General features: G+C 31.6%; 2 protein-coding genes across 2 annotated transcripts; one reads left to right on the top strand and one right to left on the bottom strand.

Annotated features, from left to right (window-relative positions):
* Positions 1–4926: 4926 nt before the first annotated feature.
* LOC134687386 (uncharacterized) lies at positions 4927–9879 on the top strand. Its single transcript, XM_063547644.1, has 4 exons — positions 4927–5657; positions 6808–6871; positions 7527–7607; positions 8970–9879. The coding sequence occupies exons 1-4, from the start codon at positions 5424–5426 to the stop codon at positions 9404–9406; spliced, it is 816 nt and encodes a 271-aa protein (XP_063403714.1). The 5' UTR covers positions 4927–5423; the 3' UTR covers positions 9407–9879.
* A 6412-nt stretch (positions 9880–16291) lies between these two features.
* Positions 16292–19203, bottom strand: LOC134686259 (uncharacterized). The gene is made up of 3 exons (XM_063545930.1): positions 19096–19203; positions 17010–17136; positions 16292–16737 (listed from the first exon to the last, which is right to left on the bottom strand). Exons 1-3 carry the CDS (start codon positions 19190–19192, stop codon positions 16641–16643), a joined length of 321 nt encoding a protein of 106 aa, XP_063402000.1. The 5' UTR covers positions 19193–19203; the 3' UTR covers positions 16292–16640.
* Between the last annotated feature and the right edge of the window lie 278 nt (positions 19204–19481).

Raw genomic sequence — 19481 nt, forward strand, 5'->3', positions numbered from 1 at the left:
TGCTCACCATCTCCTGTTTTTTTATCCACCATCACTACGATTTACACTACCATTACCACTATGCTCACCATTTCCTGTTTTTTATCCACCATCACTACGATTTTCACCATGATGCCACTATGCTCAACATCTCTTGTTTTATATCCACCATCACTATGATTGCCACTATGCTCACCGTCTCTTGTTTTGTATCCATCACCACCATGATTCCCAACATGATTGGCACTTTGCTCACCATTTCTTGTTCCATATCCACCCACATCATGATTGCCACTATGTTCATCATTTCTTGTTTTATATCCACCATTACCATGATTTCTACCATGATTGCCACTAAGCTCACCAGCTCTTGTTTTATATCCACCACACCATGCCTTCCACCATGATTTCCCTTATGATCACCAGTTTTTGTTTTATATCCACCCTCCACCCCTATGATTTCCACCATGATTGCCACTAAGCTCGTCATCTTTTGTTTTATAGACACCTTCACAATGTTTTCAAAAATGATTGCCACTATGCTCACCATCTCTTGATTTATATCGTCCACCACAATGATTTGTATCTTTTTTAAAAAGCGTGTCTTAAATTTGATGGATGGTCGTTATATGAAATTACACTATTAACTGTTTACAAAACTTTTTATTTTTTTAAATACTATGCTTTTCTTCTTCAGGAAAAGATCCCTATCCGTATTTGGCAAAACTTTTAGGAATTTTGGTCCTCAATGCTCTTCAACTTCCTACTTTATTTGGCCTTATAAACTTTTTTGGATTCGAGCGTCACTGATGAGTCTTTTGTACACTACCAAGAATTTACTCACGTTTTTCTACCCTAGTATATATCAGTACTGTTCAGCAAGTCATAAAACTTATTATGTTATACTTTCTGTTTATTAATTTCTGATTTTGACAGTTCTGTTTCAGTACTAATTTTGACAGTACCGATTCAGTACTGGTTTCGCCAGTACTGTTTCAATACTAATTTTGACATAACTGTTTCAGTTCTGATTTTGATTTAGAGGAAACTCGCGTCTGACGTAAATACAAAATTTAATCCTGTTATCTATGAAGAGTTTATATATAACCACTTGATGAACAGGGTGTAAATAAACTCATCATAGATACCATGAGTAAATTTTGTATATGCGCCAGACGCGCGTTTCGTCTACAAAAGACTCATCAGTGACGCTCGAATCCAAAAAAGTTAAAAAGGCCAAATAAAGTACGAAGTTGAAGAGCATTGAGGACCAAAATTCCTAAAAGTTTTGCCAAATCCAGCTAAGGTAATCTATGACTGACGTAAAAAAGCCTTAAATTCTAAATTTTGTAAACATATAAATCAGCTTTGAATGTGAAATGCATCATACAATAAAGTCGATCATACATAAATAACATGCTTACATAAAACAAATATGTATATGTATAATACTTTGTTAGGTTTTTGTTTGTTAACAAGAGGTAGACCGCAGGCAATTATTACAATAACATAAAAATGCATAACAAAAGAAAAACAGGCTCGCATGAAGCTTAGAACAAAAGTTTTAACTAAAAGTACTTTGAATGTCAGTTCCTGAAAAAAAGTATTCAAAATTGTATTGTTACCCGCTTCTTTCAGAGAAGGGCATGCAAAGTTAGTTTGTTCTACTGAATGCTTTGAATAAACAGTTTGAAAATTAAATACATTATAAAACATAAAAGAAATAATTTGGAAAAAAATAGATTTTAAGACTTTATGTATTACATGGCAATGCATCGATTTTATTGATAAAACTGTTTTAGAAAAAAACCAGCTACATTTAATGAAACAAGTACTGGGGACAAAAAATCTAGCTGTTAGAAATTAACTAGGACTTTTGCCATTAGAAACTTTCATAAAAACCCAAACTATGATGTACCTATCTAGATTAAATAATGAAAATCTAAACCCACTTCTTAATGAAGCCTTTAAATTAACTAAAAGTTTAGATACCAAGGGAACATACTCTTGGTATACTTTTGCAAAAAATGTGTCACAAGATATAAATATTGACATTAAACTTATTGAGGAAACTAAAACTTTAAAACAGACTAAAATGTTAAAACCCCAATTAAAAAAAGGTTATATCAACTATAATCAAACTCTTATTGATGATAAAATAAATAACTTAAATGAAAATAATATCTATATAAATTTCTTAAATCTAATATAAATAACCAAATGCAATACTACCTATCACACCCAAGTAAAGAGACAAGAAAAATGTTAACCAAATTTAGAATAAGCGATCATTGTCTCTTCATAGAAACTGGACGATATACCAAAATACCACGAAATGAAAAAAAATGTAAAATATGTAATATCTTAGACGATGAATTTCATTTTTTTCTTCAACTGTAAAATAAATAAAAATAAAAGAGAAATCTTTCTAAAATATTATATACAAAAAAAAATTTTATGTAAATTTTAATACACTTAATTTTACTGATAAACTCGTGATAATACTTAATCCATCAACACCAAATGATGTAAAAGCAGTTGTTTCTTTTATTAAAGAGTCATTAGAACTGAGGAAAGGAGAACAGTAACTGTTTTTATCATATTTCTTATAATATTGTCGAGTTTTCATTATGTTTCATTATGTTTGTTTGTCAATGTATTTGTCACAACCAAAATTGGTTTTTGTATGTTTTGCAAATAAAGATTATTATATTTATATATCTGCATAGTATTCACCTTTTTTTTTTATTTAATCTGAATGAAACATATAGATTCTTACATTGATACCAGTGGATTATCGGATTTATCCAATCGAGTTAAATTATCAACTTTAAAGTCCGAGCCGCATCGGCGAGGACTTTAAAATTTATAATTTAACTATCGAGATTGGATAAATCCGATAATCCACAAGTAACTATGTAAGAATCTGTTTTTCTAATGATTAATAAGACATTTTCTTTTTTTGTTAACCAAAAATCCCCTTCGAGTGCCTTTCACATTGCACGAAGTTGTAAATTTCATTAACACCTGTTATCATATTTTTATTCATTCAGTTAGCTAAAAAGGTTAACTTAAATGACCTTTGAAATCATCCAATGATCTTTTGAGATCACTAGCAACCACACGTTGATTAAATTTTTTATACAATGGGTTCGGAAAGGGATAAGTTTCCATAGAGTTAGAGAAATGTATTTATACTGCACTCGTTCTATTTGAGCAGTCAAAATGCGTTGACTGTATATTTCTTTGTCATATACAGTCACTGACCTGATATCACTTTTCCTCATGAATATTTAAATAGAAATTGCCGAAATTGTTATTAATTATTCATACGACCTATTCAACCTGTTCTTGTTTCCAATGTATACAACGACGCAAACTTATTTCTTTTACAATTTTTTGAGAAAAAAAACCCAACATTTCACTTAAATCATTTTGTTTTATGCTTATTGTTGATATTCTAGTTCATTCTCAAGCAATTCCTTCACCATCAATTAAGGGTTTCATTAGGAAATGTACATTTCATTGTGTTGTATATTTCTCCGCCTGCTTGATATGGGACCTTTTTATAAAAGGGAGAGTTTCCAATATTCAAATCAAATAATGAAACTAACACATTAAACAACAATTAAAAATGTTTTTTTTAAGATTGCAGTATAAAGACAATAATAGTGCATTGACTTGACATAGCCTCGCTTTCCCCGTTTCTAAGCCTCATCCTTATATCGTTGATATGTCAAGTCAATGCACTATTATTGTCTATGTATAGTTACATGAGAAATAGATGGGGAAAAAACAAGTTCATAAAAATTAAGTTTGACTATATAATGATTAACCTGGTTCATTAAATCAACAGAGCATTTAATTCATTAAAATAAGTTACAGTATAACTATACACACGGAAAAAAGTATTGCAACACCTTAATTTTTGATAACTTGAAAAATCAGCCTTCTATTTTGGATGGAATATGATAAATTAATATTGAAACATAGTTAATGATGACATTGGCATTTTAACGAACAAAAAATGTTTGAAAAAAAAATGATTAATCTAACCTAAATTTAGTGTTTTTGTACAAAAAGCTGCATTTTACAACTTTTACTACAATGTCAGACATTTCAAAATTAATCTTAAGATGATTGTTCACATCATGGTTGATCGTTGTACTCCAAAGAATTAGTACTTTGTTCGCAGCCTCCATATATAAACGGTTAACCGCCACTTAACGTCTTCTGATTCCTGCCATAAATCGACTACTAGTAATTTGTTGCTAAATTAAGGTAGCAGCAACCATTTCTGATGAAGGGTATTGTTTATTTCATCGCGTGTTTGGACTTGGGTGTCCTTTCGCGCACATTACGCCCCATAGTGTCGGATATATGTTCGATATGGTTCAAATCCGGGCTACGATCGGCCCAAGGAAGATAAATCGAATTCCATTGGAACAATGGATCTTCCTCCATGATGCTAATTTCCAACTTTGGCGAGCTCTGTACTACATTGGATACAGACAACTGTTGCCTGTTCGTAAGCAAAGGTTCCCGAAATGGTCGTATCGCACGATAACCAGTAGCGATGAGTCGATCTCGAACAATGTTTGTTAAATGGCTCCTGTATGCCCACCACTCTCTTTTTTAGGATTGTATTGTATGCAGTGGTTTTTTTTCTGACCAAGCTTTATTATGCTTGATTTTCCCTAGCAGATGGAAGAGGGGGTCTTTTTGATCTCCGATAGTCTTTAACATCGTTTATTGCCCGATTTTTATTCTCAAAACGACTAATATTGGAATGGTGATGACCAACAATACGTGCAGTTGTCACAGTGATATTCCTGCTTCCCTCATGCTGATAATCTGCCATCTTGCTGCGGTTAAGAGTTGTGGAGGACCCATTACAAGGTGTCAATCACATAACTTTATAAACTTGGTTTTATTTAAAGTGTTGAAAACAATGAGGATAAAAACACCTGTTTTGCTGTTTACGGGTACAGTAGCTGCATTTGCAGATAAGAACTTATCGAGTCGATAAATATTGATCAAACTCAGGTGATATTTAAATAATGTTTAACTAGTTCTATTTTAACAAATTCTATCACAAAAAAATTAAAGAGGGTTTTTTTTAATTTCAATTTCAATTTGGTGTTGCAATACTTTAATTATTCCATGTGTATATAAAGATTGAGAAGACCGAAAGTAGGAGTTGCGCAGTTGTGGTTTGTCTAAATGTTGGCATAAACAAGCAAATTTTTGGCATTTTGCTTTACATAGCAATAGGCCATTGTCGACACTTGATTCAGAATTGTTGTTTACTGGACAGGACTTGATTTACATGCATCACTAGTGTATAATCGGATCCAGGCGTTTATCTTTACATAACTTGTTAGTTTTGCTGTGAATAAAATTAGAAAGCGAAAGTAGAAAAATTTGATTGTGGAATATGAAAAATGCCGTATCAAGACATCCGAAGGTATTTTGAAAGTCATGTAAAAATTACTATCGTTGTTGTATTTCTTATCAACGTATTAATTTTAATAATTGTTCTGGGAATTCTATGGGATATGTCAGAACCATCTACCCCTGCAGAAAATTGTGGGTACATGTGCCTTGAGATGGAAAAGAATTCTGATTATATGAAATGTGGTTGCAGAGCTGAAATATTACAAGAATACACAGAAAAGGTAAATATTTATAAATAGTTCATCTCTGATCTTTAACCGGGAAGTATTTTAAAAAATGTTTAATATTATGTTTGAACTAATTATAATAATTTATATATATTCGGCAGATAATTTATTTGACATATATAAACCCAATGTAGTGAAAATGTTATTAAAATCAAGTAATAACAGTACTAAAGAACAACCATGCATATCATTTATCAAGTATGTCATAGGCATTGATATGGAATGTCATATATATATATATAAGCATACTTAAAATTCTTTAAGAACAATTGTACAACTATACAGATCTTTAGATTAGGTATACGATTTATAAAGTCAATAGGTGAAATAACTTAACATTGTTGCTAATCAAATAAAGTTTTGTGTGTGGGTTTTTCTTTTAGATTCTTCATGTTAATTAAAAGTTCAGAACTATAGGTATGAATTCCAGCGCTGCATATGTACATGCATGTAGATGTAGCATGCATACATATATATATATATATATAAATATGATATGGTATAACAAGTGCACTAGAGATGTATAGTCGGGCGGCTGTAGATATAGAGTAAAACACTGTAATTATAAAGCCAAGCGCTATACATTTTTAATACAAGAGCGGGATATGTTAAATTCCTTCGTTGTAAATGCAAAAGCTAGACTAATCTATATTCCAGCGCTGAAGTTCTATATTTTCAGCGCTTGAAATCTAAAGTCAAGCATTTAAGATACAAAGTTTCCAGATTTTGATAAAGCTTTACATTGGCAGAGTTGTACATCTTATTAAAAAAGTGCTGAACATTTATATCTACATTACTTGTCAATACATCTCCAGCGCTAGATTTTGCATTTACATCTGAAGTGTAAAATTAATCTTATGATAAATATATTTAGTTGAATTGTAAAGGAATATTTAAAAGAGAGACTTGCGATAAATTTAATCCTTAAGATTTTTTTGTGAAAAGGGCTATACTGTACTTGACATTTCATTGAATTTACCTCATTCTTATCTACACCGCTAGACTTTTAAAATATGTATAGCGCTGGATTTAAAATATTACAATCTTTATCTGTACTGGATAAACAGTCCTCAGTAAAGCCGTTATTTATGTTTGCAAATTTTTTTTTCGTGATATATGTACTACTTATATTTTTTTCATATAGACTTTTGATGAGAAATTGATGACTATATCAAAAGAATACAGAGATATGTTCAAGAGTTCTTCAGGTAACAACCATAATAGCTACATCTACAGAACTGTCCACGTTCTTGTCAGTAAAGCAGCCAAGGCGTAATAGGACAACTCCCCAACTAACATTCATTTTGTAAATATTTTGATGGTTGCAAAACGCGTTCAGTCCATTCGTATATTCAATCAATATCGTGCAGGTTAACCTATATTTTAAGATTGAAACTTTGAAGAAAACCATGCAAACCTTCAGTACCCAATGTTGATACAATGATTGATTTTAAAAAGGACGAACGGATGGAATCCTGATACTAAGTACCCCATCCATGACGTCTACTATAAGTAGGCTTGAGGTGGGTTTTTTTACGTTAACGTTTATTTCATTCATAATTGTAACGCACAATGTGAAAAAACAACAAAGGAAAGGTTTTTACAAGAAAAAGCTAAACTTATTTTTTTTACTTCAAATGATGTCAATGTTTTCTCATAACTTCAAGCAATTCACAATGGTCCTTACTTAAATGCATTGTACGCTAACCATTTTCTCGGTCAAATACTTTATTCGATTTCTGGGAAATTAAAAGCAATTTTAAGTATTTGTATTTTTATAATGGCAAAAGTAGTGTCAATAAAACGCAGCCGCAAATTGATACTATCCTTATTATCTGAATTCAAATGTGTGTATATTTTCAGTCAAAATGCATGAAGGTTACATCGGAGATGTCAAACCTGTCGCCCATTTGATTGGTGAAGACACGGACATGCCAACAAAAGGTAAAACTCATAGACAAACAAATGCATTTTGATTTCACTAAAAAAAAATTATCCATAGAAATGGCACAACCTATGCAATGTGTTGCTATTCTATGAAATTCATTATTTGTTTTATTCATCTTATGCTTGCTAATTTGAAAACAAATATGTTATCATTTTAGAGGGAAACTTATTAAATCGACGTACCCAATATTAAGTTGCTATTCTGGTTAAAAAAGGGATAAACAATTTAAAAAAAGAGCTTGACAATGTCATCATGGAATGATTTAGATTCCATTCAAGGTACACACAAATGATAACAGGGATCACATCAATATTGTAAACTTATAGGTATTATGATAGTGAAATTTAAAACTACTACCAACACCTACACGTATCACCTTCGACAAAAATTGTTGCTTGTATGTTGATGAAGACTCTATGTCACCCTCTAAATGTCTTTTTGATTATTTTTTGTCGTTAGGCTGCTGTCTCATTGGCGTGCATCCAACATTTTCATTACACGAACATGCAAACATTCACAACAGTAGCACATGTCAAATATAGCTTAATTGACGTGGTAAGGTTAACCGACTTGAATATATGCATGTACACAATAAGTCGATCAATTCACAAAATGTCTTACGAAAATATAATACACCCGATCCATTAAAATTTCAAAACAATTTACAATCACATTTTTTTTATCGTAAGATATTTTGCGAAAGGAACTCATGTGGGATACTTCAATATGGTTATCAAAGGTACCAGGCTTATAATTTGATACTCCAGGCGCGCGTTTCGTCTACATAAGACTCATCAGTGACGCTTAGATCAAAATAGTTAAAAGCCAAACATATATAAAGTTGAAGGGCGATGAGGACCTAAAATTTCAAAAAGGTTGTGCCAAATACGGCGAAGGTATGCTTGGGATAAGAAAATTCTTACTTTTTCGAATAATTCATACTTTTGCAAACAGTTATAAAATGAAAATAACCATATAATTGACATTCATGTCAACACAGAAGTGCTGACTACTAAGGATTGTGTACAAGTATATAAAAAAATGTTAAATATTATAGATTAGACATAAGAAAAATAATAATTGCTATTGCTTTGAATCAATTTGGACAAACAATCCATGTAAATAGTGTTTGTGTTCATATTATTTTTTTACTAAAGTTAAACTATTTAAGTTCGTTCGTAAATTATGTGATTTAAATAACAAATGTCAAAACTGTCAATTTAAATTCCATAATTCGTCCAGTTCAATGGTTAATTATAGATAGGAATGTGAAACATGTACAATGTAACATAAATTGCATTTTTTAACATTAAACCTTACATACCGAATAGTTGTTAAATTATATAGAATTATTTTAGATGACACGAAAAAGGAGATACTTCCGGTGAAGAAGTGGTACAGAGGAAACAACTGTCTATTGTTAAACGGTATGAACCTACACAGAGGACGAGTTCGTGTCCCGGTCAGTGGACTTTACCATGTGTACAGCGCTATTGAGTTTAACTATCATTTAATACCGGACACTGAGCGCAACACAATTGAAGTTCATTCTAAGAGCCCGAACATGAAACATGTAATTTACAAATCAAACATAAAGAATTCAAAGAAGGAAGACGAGATCATGTGCACACAACATCCGTATGAACGTTCTGAGAATCTTGTTTTCTCCAGATATGACACATACATCAGTGGTGATACTTATTTGGAAGCAGGAGATGAAATATATGTCAAAGTGGCTAACATATCTTATGCATCAAGTCCACCGAAAAATATATTTGGGATTATTCTGATTTAAAACCAATGCAAACCAACTTCGTTTTAGGTTGTTAAAATAACTTTAAGGACTTTTACACTAGAGCTAATTTACAAAGCTTGAAGATTAAGACTTTGGTTGGCTTGCTTTGTTTGTGTAGATTTATTTCACGTTATCAAATAATCACATTTAAGTATCATGTATAAAACAGAAGATGTGGTATGATTGCCAATTAAACAACTATCCACAAACGACCAAAATGGCACAGATATTAACAACTAAAGGTCACCGTACGGCCTTCAAAAATGAGCAAAGCCTATACCGCATAGTCAGCTATAAAAGGCCCAGATAAGACAATATAAAATGTATACTGGTTCATCTCCTCCTGTTTATAAAATTGTTTACAGATGAAAATCTTAATTACAATGCTTGGGCAAACGTTCACAAGAACAAATAAAACAAAATAACTAAAGTCTTAATCTTCAAGCGTAATAAATTAAGCTCTTACAATTGTATCTGTTGCTTTTTAATCTGCCATGTTGTTAGTTAAAAAAAATATATACGGGTTGACTTTTAATACAATTAAAGTTTTAGAAAGAGTCTTTTCAATAGACAAAATGGAGCGAAACATTTTCAAAGATAGTCTCTGATTATCAAGTATGTTGTTAGTAATTGTTACCATTCTAAAATTTGATAGTCGTCTCATGCGGTACTTTTTTTTAAAAATTTAACATGTTATTTTTAAACATTAAGTTTTTTGTGCTATTTTCGCTGTATATGAAAATAACACTCAATGAATTTCGTGCGCGCGAAACCCTTTTCTTAATTAACCTATACCACGGGATAATGTGAAATCTAGGTATTAATAATAAATACAAATAGGTAAAAAAATTAAAAGTGTCGTTTTGTCGTTAGGAATGTCGAAGGATGATAAATACACTGCCACGTCCGGTCTGTTTTTTGTTTGATATTTTTTTTTGCTTTGCATCGATAGAATGAGCCTAGCATTTTCAACAGATTTGTATAGTTGTTCTTAAGTTGTGCTGTTACACCACTTTTCAGTGTGAAGGGGAGGATTGAAAAAATTATTAACCCCGTGACATTCTATATAATTTTTTATGCATGCCCAAACTCAGGAACCTGTTGCTCAGTGGTTTTTGTTGGTTCATTTCTGTCATATTTGTCTTTTTGTAAATTGTTTTGTTATAAATTACGCCGCTAGTTTTCTAATATCGAACTGTTTCATTTGTTTCATGTCGAGACCTTTTATAGCCTACTATACGATATTGGTTTTTTCTTGCATTTTTGAAGGTCGTACAGTTGCCTATAATTGCTTACATATACTTCATGTTGACTTTGGTGGAATATAGTTGTCTCATTGGCAATCATACCACATCTCCTATTTTATAATGACTTATTTTCCAAAACCTTATAGAATATTTTGCGATGTTTTATGTATATTATCAACATCGGCATTTAATTATGAACAAAAAAGTTGTGTATTTATAGTTGTTTGAATCGAAAAATATTATCCTTGGTACCGATTGGCTTTATTATTCACTATTTTGATTACGTATAATGTAAGTTGACAATATTAATTGTCCTTACAATTATAGTGAACGACGCAATCTTATCTACATGTAGGCCCTAAGAAGCTTACAGTCGATTTTCTTAAAAAGCGGAGAAGGCAACACTTTAATTCTGCATTTTTTTAAATTATTTTTAAGTATATATTTCTCCATTTATTCCGTAAACTAACAAAACACTGTAATTTAAAAAAAAAAGGATCACATCAACTCGAATTTGAAGGGCACAACTATATCAGTTTCAAAGTAATTCTGTGAAAGAGGTAAAACCACCTTACCCATAATGTATATATCTCCCAATTGATACGATATTCCCGTGCTTGCATTTCCTATCATGATTTTCTTGATAGAGGGTTGCTGCTCACAAGGAAGCTATTAAACCAAGAGTTTCAAATGGTGAAGTCGAAATCATCCCTTCGTAAATTTTACGGACGCCATCACAAGTTGGTTGACCGTTATGGAATAACCGTATCACAAATGATATCGGATATGTTTCTTACGTCGTAAATACAATCCCCTTCCCTTTCATGAATGTGACCTACCGAATTAGACTATTTACCGGATTTGATATCACATAAGCAACACGGCGGGTGCCACATGTGGAGCAGGATCTGCCTACCCTTCCGGAGCACCTGAGATCACCCCTAGGTTTTGGTGGGGTTCATATTGTTTATTCTTTGTTTTTCTATGTTGTGTCATGTGTACTATTGTTTCTCTGTTTGTCTTTTTCATTTTTAGCCATGGTGTTGTCAGTTTGTTTAGATTTTATGAGTTTGACTGTCCCTTTGGTATCTTTCGTCCCTCTTTCATTCCACACGGGCCAATTTTTTAAACACAAATCTTTACACAGGATAACACACAGTATCACACTGTGTTTATACCGAGGTTTTAACACCGTAATGATGTATTGTGCGAAGTGTACCTAAATATTACAAAGACATGCTTAAAAAATAGATATATATATTAGGGACAATCAAACTCATTTGATGAAGGAAAAATGTCATAGCTATAAAAAAAAAAAAAAAAACACGAGAGAAAAAAATGACATACTCAGTGTATGTAAAGTGCGGATCCTAAAATATCATTTTTACTGTATATGCCATAAATGTCTAATGTAGAATGATAAATAAACAGACGAACTTTTTTTTATTTTTGAAGAAAATGAAGAAAATTAGTTAAAATGTATATGTTCAGAAATACATAATACTGATAAAACAAAGTTAGAGATGCGAGCGGGGTTTTATCGCGCCTAAAGCCATCCAGCTGTGAAATACATACCAATATAGGTGAATATTTAGGACATTTCACGAACAGATCGTGCAGGTGCTTTATAACTAACAGGTGAGATGTTGTTGCAGTAAAAAATATTCATTTTAATACAATTATAATAGTTGTATAACGTAGAATATGTTTTGTCATTCAGTTTCTTCATATCTAACTAAATTCCACTATGATGATTTCGTAATGCTAGTCATGTTTACTGTCGAATAATGATACTATTCTTTCATTTTCACTGTGGAGCGAATCATTAGACGTATTGTATATGCGGTCCATTTTCACTGTATAATTTATTTATTTTTTTATCTATTACAGCTCATTTCTTAAGCATGTAGAGCAAGACTTTAGTTGATTTGCTTGCTCTTTTTATTGGATAATCATTATGATAACACCCAATTTAATTCAAATATTAAAAATACAGGTTAAACTATGCCTATTCATATTGTTTAAAAATGTCAATCTTATTTACAAAGTTTGTATAAACAATTATACAAACAAAGCAAGCAAGCAAGCCAACCAAAGTTTTGCTTTACGTGCATTAGGAAATTAGCTGTAAAGCCTTAATTTAGCCGACTTGCTCAAACAATAGATAAAGTAAGAGAAAGATTTGATAAAATTTAACTTACGGAGGAAAGTTTGGTTTTAAAACACTCTAATAAATTCAATTGAAATAACATTTATTTCAAATGTATTCCATTTAGTTTCTTATAAAGCGTATAGGGATCTTTATCCTTATTGTTTTTATCCATTTCAATTACACTTCACCGCTAATTACGTACATCTTGATATAGATTGCACCTTTGTTTTCCCGTTTAAAAGGTTTTACACTGGAGCCCTTTATAACTTGCTGTTCGGTGTGAGCCAAGACTCCATGTTGAAGACCGTATTTTGACGTATAATTGTCTACTTTTATAAATTGTGACTCGGATGGAGAGTTGTCTCATTGTCACATACGACATCTATATATGGCTCAAAAACGAAACGAGACGGGATAAAAAGGGTTAAAAAGATCTACGCTACTTTTTAAATATATTTATAATGGGCTTAATATGAGTCAAAATAGAGTAAAATAGTGGGTCGCATTTGGGTATAAGCGTCACGCCGGATTGCCGATTTTTTGCAAGCGTGACAGGTGAAAGTCAAATGATTGTGTAGTGAAAAACGGGAAATGAAGTCTAGCGGGACATGGATAATTACAAAAAATTAGAACTGCATAGTATAAGCGGGATACGGGAATCTGACAAAATAATAAGCGGAATACGGGAATCTGCCAAAACAGTAAGCGGGATCCGGGATCAGAACCCCCCAATGCGACCCCAGAATAAGATATTTTTGTATATTCATCCTATTGTTACAGTCATGCCTTCAATAATAAATGTATCCGATGCATGCATTTTTTTTTATATTTTTGGTCCCTTTTTCAATTTTGAGTTACAAAGGGTCTAAAATCAACAAAAATGAATTGTAGCATGCATTTCGTGTACAATAACCCAAATGTGCATGGTTTTACCTCTGCGGTAGTATCCATTCGCGGATCTAGAATTTTTCATAAGTAGGGGACCACTGACTGCCTAAGAGGGCCCGCTGCTGTCACGCTCCAGTGATTCCCTATATAAGTTAAAATCAAGGAGAAACGTAATCTGAAGAATACCATATGACATTTTGAGAATCGCTTTTGTTACAAGTTTGAAAAGCTATATATTTGATGAGGAATGAATGAGGAGTTTGTATTTCAATTTGGAAATACATGTATCATAAATCCTAAAGTCATCAACCAAGTTTTTTTTCATTTGTTGCAAGTGCATTTATCACATAATTCTACAATAAAAATTCCTCGCATCTTTGAAAATTCTACATTAATAATGACTGCACTAACAGTGATAATTCATCGCATCTATACAGTCCAACATCTATGCACAAGAAAGTGAAAAATTCATATCTTCTCTCAATTATAAAATGGTTAAGTAGTGCTATAAATCTGTCATTTCATACTGATAAGGCGACTGATATTATTACAACAAACAGATGTTTAAAACAAGAAATTGTTAAACTTTAAAAGTTTAGGGAAAATGCACAGGCACCTTGGGGGTTGACCCTCCCCCTTTTTTCTTAATTTTTGGTGTTTAATTATTTTTTATGGAAATGTTCTTGATGTTGTTTATCCTGACTTTTAAGATTAATTTGAAAACCCAGTTATTTTTAAATATTTTTTTTTTTAATATTTTAATCTTGCAATTTATTGAAAAAATTTAATTTTGTAAAAAAAATCAAAATCACATATATATATAAGAAAAAAAGATACATTTCTTGATAGGTATTGTGTATTTATTATAATCTCTTCTTGCAATTGTCACCTATAAATTGAGAAAGAAACCATGTGGCATCTGTGAACTAACATAATATAATTGATGTTACAGTTTAATTTGAAAATATTGTGTTTTGGAAGTGGTGCAGGAGATAATAGATATAGGAAGATGTGGTGTGAGTGCCAATGAGACAACTCTCCATCCAAATAACAATTTAAAAATTAAACCATTATAGGTTAAAGTACGGCCTTCAACACGGAGCCTTGGCTCACACCGAACAACAAGCTATAAAGGGCCCCAAAATTACTAGTGTAAAACCATTCAAACGGGAAAACCAACGGTCTAATCTATATAAACAAAACGAGAAACGAGAAACACGTATATATTACATAAACAAACGACAACTACTGTACATCAGATTCCGGACTTAGGACAGGTGCAAACATTTGCAGCGGGATTAAACGTTTTAATGGGCCCAAACCTTCTCCCTTTTTCTGAAACAATAGCATAACATCACAACATAGAAAAACATACGATAAAATATCAATTGGCAGACTTAACTCAATCAAAAAACGTATGATTACACAATGAACGAATAAATTTGATCTGCGATATCTGAATACAAATGCACAGTTAATTAAATATTAGAGACAAACATTCATGACCAAAAGGCTAACAAACAAATTCAAACACACTGAGAAATATTTAACCAATCAATGTTCACTTTAGAAAAAAACCGTTTTTTTATAATCTTGAAGTTTATACAAATGTTGTAAGAATAGGTGAAAAATTGAAGATATTACAAATAATCCAAGCTGGTATACAGACAAGATCCATATAAGTAAAAAATGACAAAAAAGCATTATAAACAGTATCAACAGGTCGAATTAACAAGAAAATACGATTTGAGAGTACTCGCAGTTACTGACAGCTAGATAAAAGCCAAAACAATAAGTTCACTTTTTATTCAACATCATTTTGATGCAAATTCTTGGGCTTAGTTAAAAGACTGTATAGTTAAAATGGATCGCTTTCAATAATCGATATGCTATATTATGATGCTTTTATAACACTTTTTTGAACTTTACTTCTTTGTTTGTATATTATAAAGACATATCACAATGAAAATATGTTAAAACTTAACTTAAAATCCATTAACTTGATATTTTCAAAACGTAAACAAATACAGTTTTCCCATGATCCTTTATTCTACAATAGACATACCCGCATATAACAGTAAAAATGAACTAGCTGGATTCGCACTTTATATACACTGATACTACATATTATATTAATCGTTTTAGTAAAGGATGTTTGTAAAGTAAAGTTTCAGATATCTACATGTATTTAGGTCTAATCCACCATTTTCTACATAAAGAAACTTCATGCATGTGCCAAGTAAGGAATATGTCAGTTGTTTTCCATTAGTTTGGTGTGTTTGAAGATTCTAATTTTGCCATTTTATAATGGACTTTCCTGTTTTGAATAAACTTGGAGTTCTTTTTGTTTGTAACTTTTAATCGATTAAATTTGTAAAATCGTAGAAAAGTCGTCCTCAAGTAATGAGAATAACTTAGAAAAACAATTTTATTTGAACCATGCATGTGTTACATGTATGTTCCCTTAAAACAATAAGGTGTTTTTGTCTGTTGTTCTCAGTATGTATTTGTTTACTAGCTAAAAGTATGTTGGCAAAAATGCGAATGCGAATTAAAACTATTGAATCATAAAAACATATAAAACTTGATCATGTTTGAAGAAGGCAAATCGCAATAGTTTTTTTTATCTATTGTAAACTGTTTGTAGTTGTTATAATATCAACAGTAAATATTTATTTAAATGATGATTTGGACAATAATGAATTTTCATTGATGTTCGAGGTCAAAATATTTGAAAATCCAGGTCAAAATGTTTGAAAATTTAAAGCTTCTAAAAAAACGGAGGGCTTATAAACAAAACAAAAAGAAAAGCCAAAGTCGGACAAGGAATCAGAGCTGTGTACATGTTGTACGAGGGAGATATATTCCTGTAATTAAGTTCTATAAATAAAAATTCTATTTCTGATTATTTGAATGATATTCTACAAAAACGACACAAATATATAAACTAATGGTCTTCGCCTGTCGAAACTGGGTCTTCAAACGCATGATTTAACACTGGTTTCTTTACAGAATTATGTCTTTTTACTGCATCTGGATGTGACCTAAAATGGAAGATAATTCAAATAAATCTACATATACACTGAGACATAAATACGAGTGTAATATAAACATACTTTTTATAATACCGATTTAAATCCGCACGATACATGTTTTATCAAAAAAATCTGTCGTATAAACCTCATAGCAAATATGTGGGGGAAAAAATAAATCATCAAAGAGAACTAAAATGAGCTAGTGACCTGAACAGAAAAATTGTTTCAATTTGTTGGAATTTGAAATAAAATATTCCGCGGTACGGTATGCTTGGACTTACTTTTTTTTCGTCTCATTTGAATGCTTCAATTTGAACACAAGGACGATAACAGCTATAACAACTGTTACAGCGATTCCTATAATGACACCGACAATTATTTTTGTTTTATCTGTGTCCTTCACTGGATCTGTCAAATAGAAACATTCTATGTTACATTCAGTGTGTGCAAAAAGAAAACATCATTATTCAGTTACTCCCAATCTGTCACAATGGTTATTTCTTGTTTAATAGTTTCAATTATCCAAATCTAATTGAAATAACGTTTCCTTGATGTAATAACTGTAACCGGAATTTCTCTTGTATCGTCTTCGTCAACGTAATTTCCATGTACTACGGCTTTATCAACATTGCATATTGACCACGGCGACATAGACAACTGTGCTAAAAGTGGCTTTACCTAACATATACCAATCAATCAATCAATTTATCCTTCGGAAATAGATTAAACATAATGATAATATGTTCAATTTACAAAAGCAATTAGATCATTTAACCGCAAAGTTTAGAGTCGTGATATCTTTTTCAATATACAATGGTTCTTCTTTTTGGTTTTCTTTTTATCGGTTATTGTGTTGCATAGTTTGTTAATGTGTTATGACGTTATCACTATTGTCCCGTTTGATGAGGAGAGCGTTTAGAAACTAGTCTAAACCCGCCACATTCTGTATGTGTCTATCCCAAGTCAGGAGTTGTAAATCAGTTGTTGTCGTTTGTAACTGTGTATAACGTATTGGTTTTTCGTTCATTAATTTGTACATAAAGGCAGTTAGTTTCTCGTTTGAATTGTTTGACATTTGTAATTTCCGGGTATTTTATTGCTTACTACATGTATGTATATAACACACTTTTCTTATTTTTCCGTTGATTAATCAATGGAATTATTTGGAAACTTAGGTTACAACTTCTTCAGGCAAAATTGAATTAAATTACATTAAGAAAAGAAAAGAAAAAAAAATACCAAATTTCGATAGAAATTTAAAAGGAGGACGACACAATTGACAACATCGAACGTTAGACATTATCAATCAACTTAGATTGTTTAATTTCTGATTGCTTTACATCCAGTGGCAAATATTTCTTGTTTATTAAACGACAACATCAAGATAACGATCTTTAAAGCTGGCAATTCTTACAAGTAAACCAAACGCGGATAAAGAATTGCTGGACAGGGGTTAGAAACTGAAAAACAAGCCTGGCGCATCTACGGACATAAAAAAAGTTTATGTAAGTATTTATTAACGTACAGAGAGCGTTATGCCCATGTTACATAAGGCATCTAATTAAGCGTCTGACCGTGCGTTGCTGAGAATTATGATCATCACGGTCAAACGGACGTCCACATTGGCAACCATTTCACAGATGATGTGAAGATGACCAAAATTTCTATGCAATTGAGATTTGGATAATATTCGTACTTGTTTGGCTTTATAAATATTTTGATATGAGCGTCACTGATGAGTCTTATGTAGACGAAACGCGCGTCTGGCGTACTAAATTATAATCCTGGTACCTTTGATAACTATTAATATCCAAATCACCATTGGGGTACTGGTCAATCAATTTCAGTTTCCTTTTGGTCTTATAGTTACTCAAATTGTCATGGTCATAACAAAATACATTACAGAAAAATTTGGGAAATTAATTCCATATGCTATTTTATTTGGATTTATTGTTTTGTTCTATAAAGACTGTTGTCAAGCAATCACAAATTCACAATAAATCATATTGAAAGTTATTAAACAACCCAAATACTAAAAAAGTCATAGACTTAAATTAGAAGTAAGTTTGTTTATTTGAGATCAATAAACTGTTATCGCATTATTGACACATCCTTAGTGAAAAATAGTTTTGTACAAAACAAAGTGAGTCAAAAAGTACAGTTATACACTTAAAAATTAATGAAACTTAAACTGTTATTTGCATCTGTTTAAATCGTTACATATTTTCTATTTTGCCATATACCATTATCTAATTCTATTATAATCCCCAAAGGCCGGCGGATGTCTCAAAATCTAATTATAGTTTAATTCATGTTCAGCTTCTTGTCACTTTTCCCTACATGCACAATATAATTGATATACCTTACCAAAACATTCAGACATTTCCTTTGATCCTGTTGCAGATGTTTTAAGTCCGGATCCACAAGCATTACATTTGCGTTGATTCCTTTTGGACTGATACATACCAACAGCGCATAAATAACACTTTCCTTTGTAAAAAAACGTACCAGGGGGACATTCTGCAATGATAAAAATACTTTATATTAAACAAAAAAGAATGTTGCATCTTTTTGTGTCTTCATACATCATTGTGGTAAGGTTCGGGTCATAATTCCATTCATTTGTTTTTAAAACAAGATGACAGACATGGTGCATTTATTGTTTGCGTGGTCACTAAGATGACAATTTCAGATTTTTTATTGTAACTTTACTAGCTTGTATTTCTGTATTCTTGGAGTGAAACAAAACGATA

The sequence above is a fragment of the Mytilus trossulus genome, chromosome 10 (assembly GCF_036588685.1).
Source record: "Mytilus trossulus isolate FHL-02 chromosome 10, PNRI_Mtr1.1.1.hap1, whole genome shotgun sequence".
NCBI lineage: Eukaryota > Metazoa > Mollusca > Bivalvia > Mytilida > Mytilidae > Mytilus > Mytilus trossulus.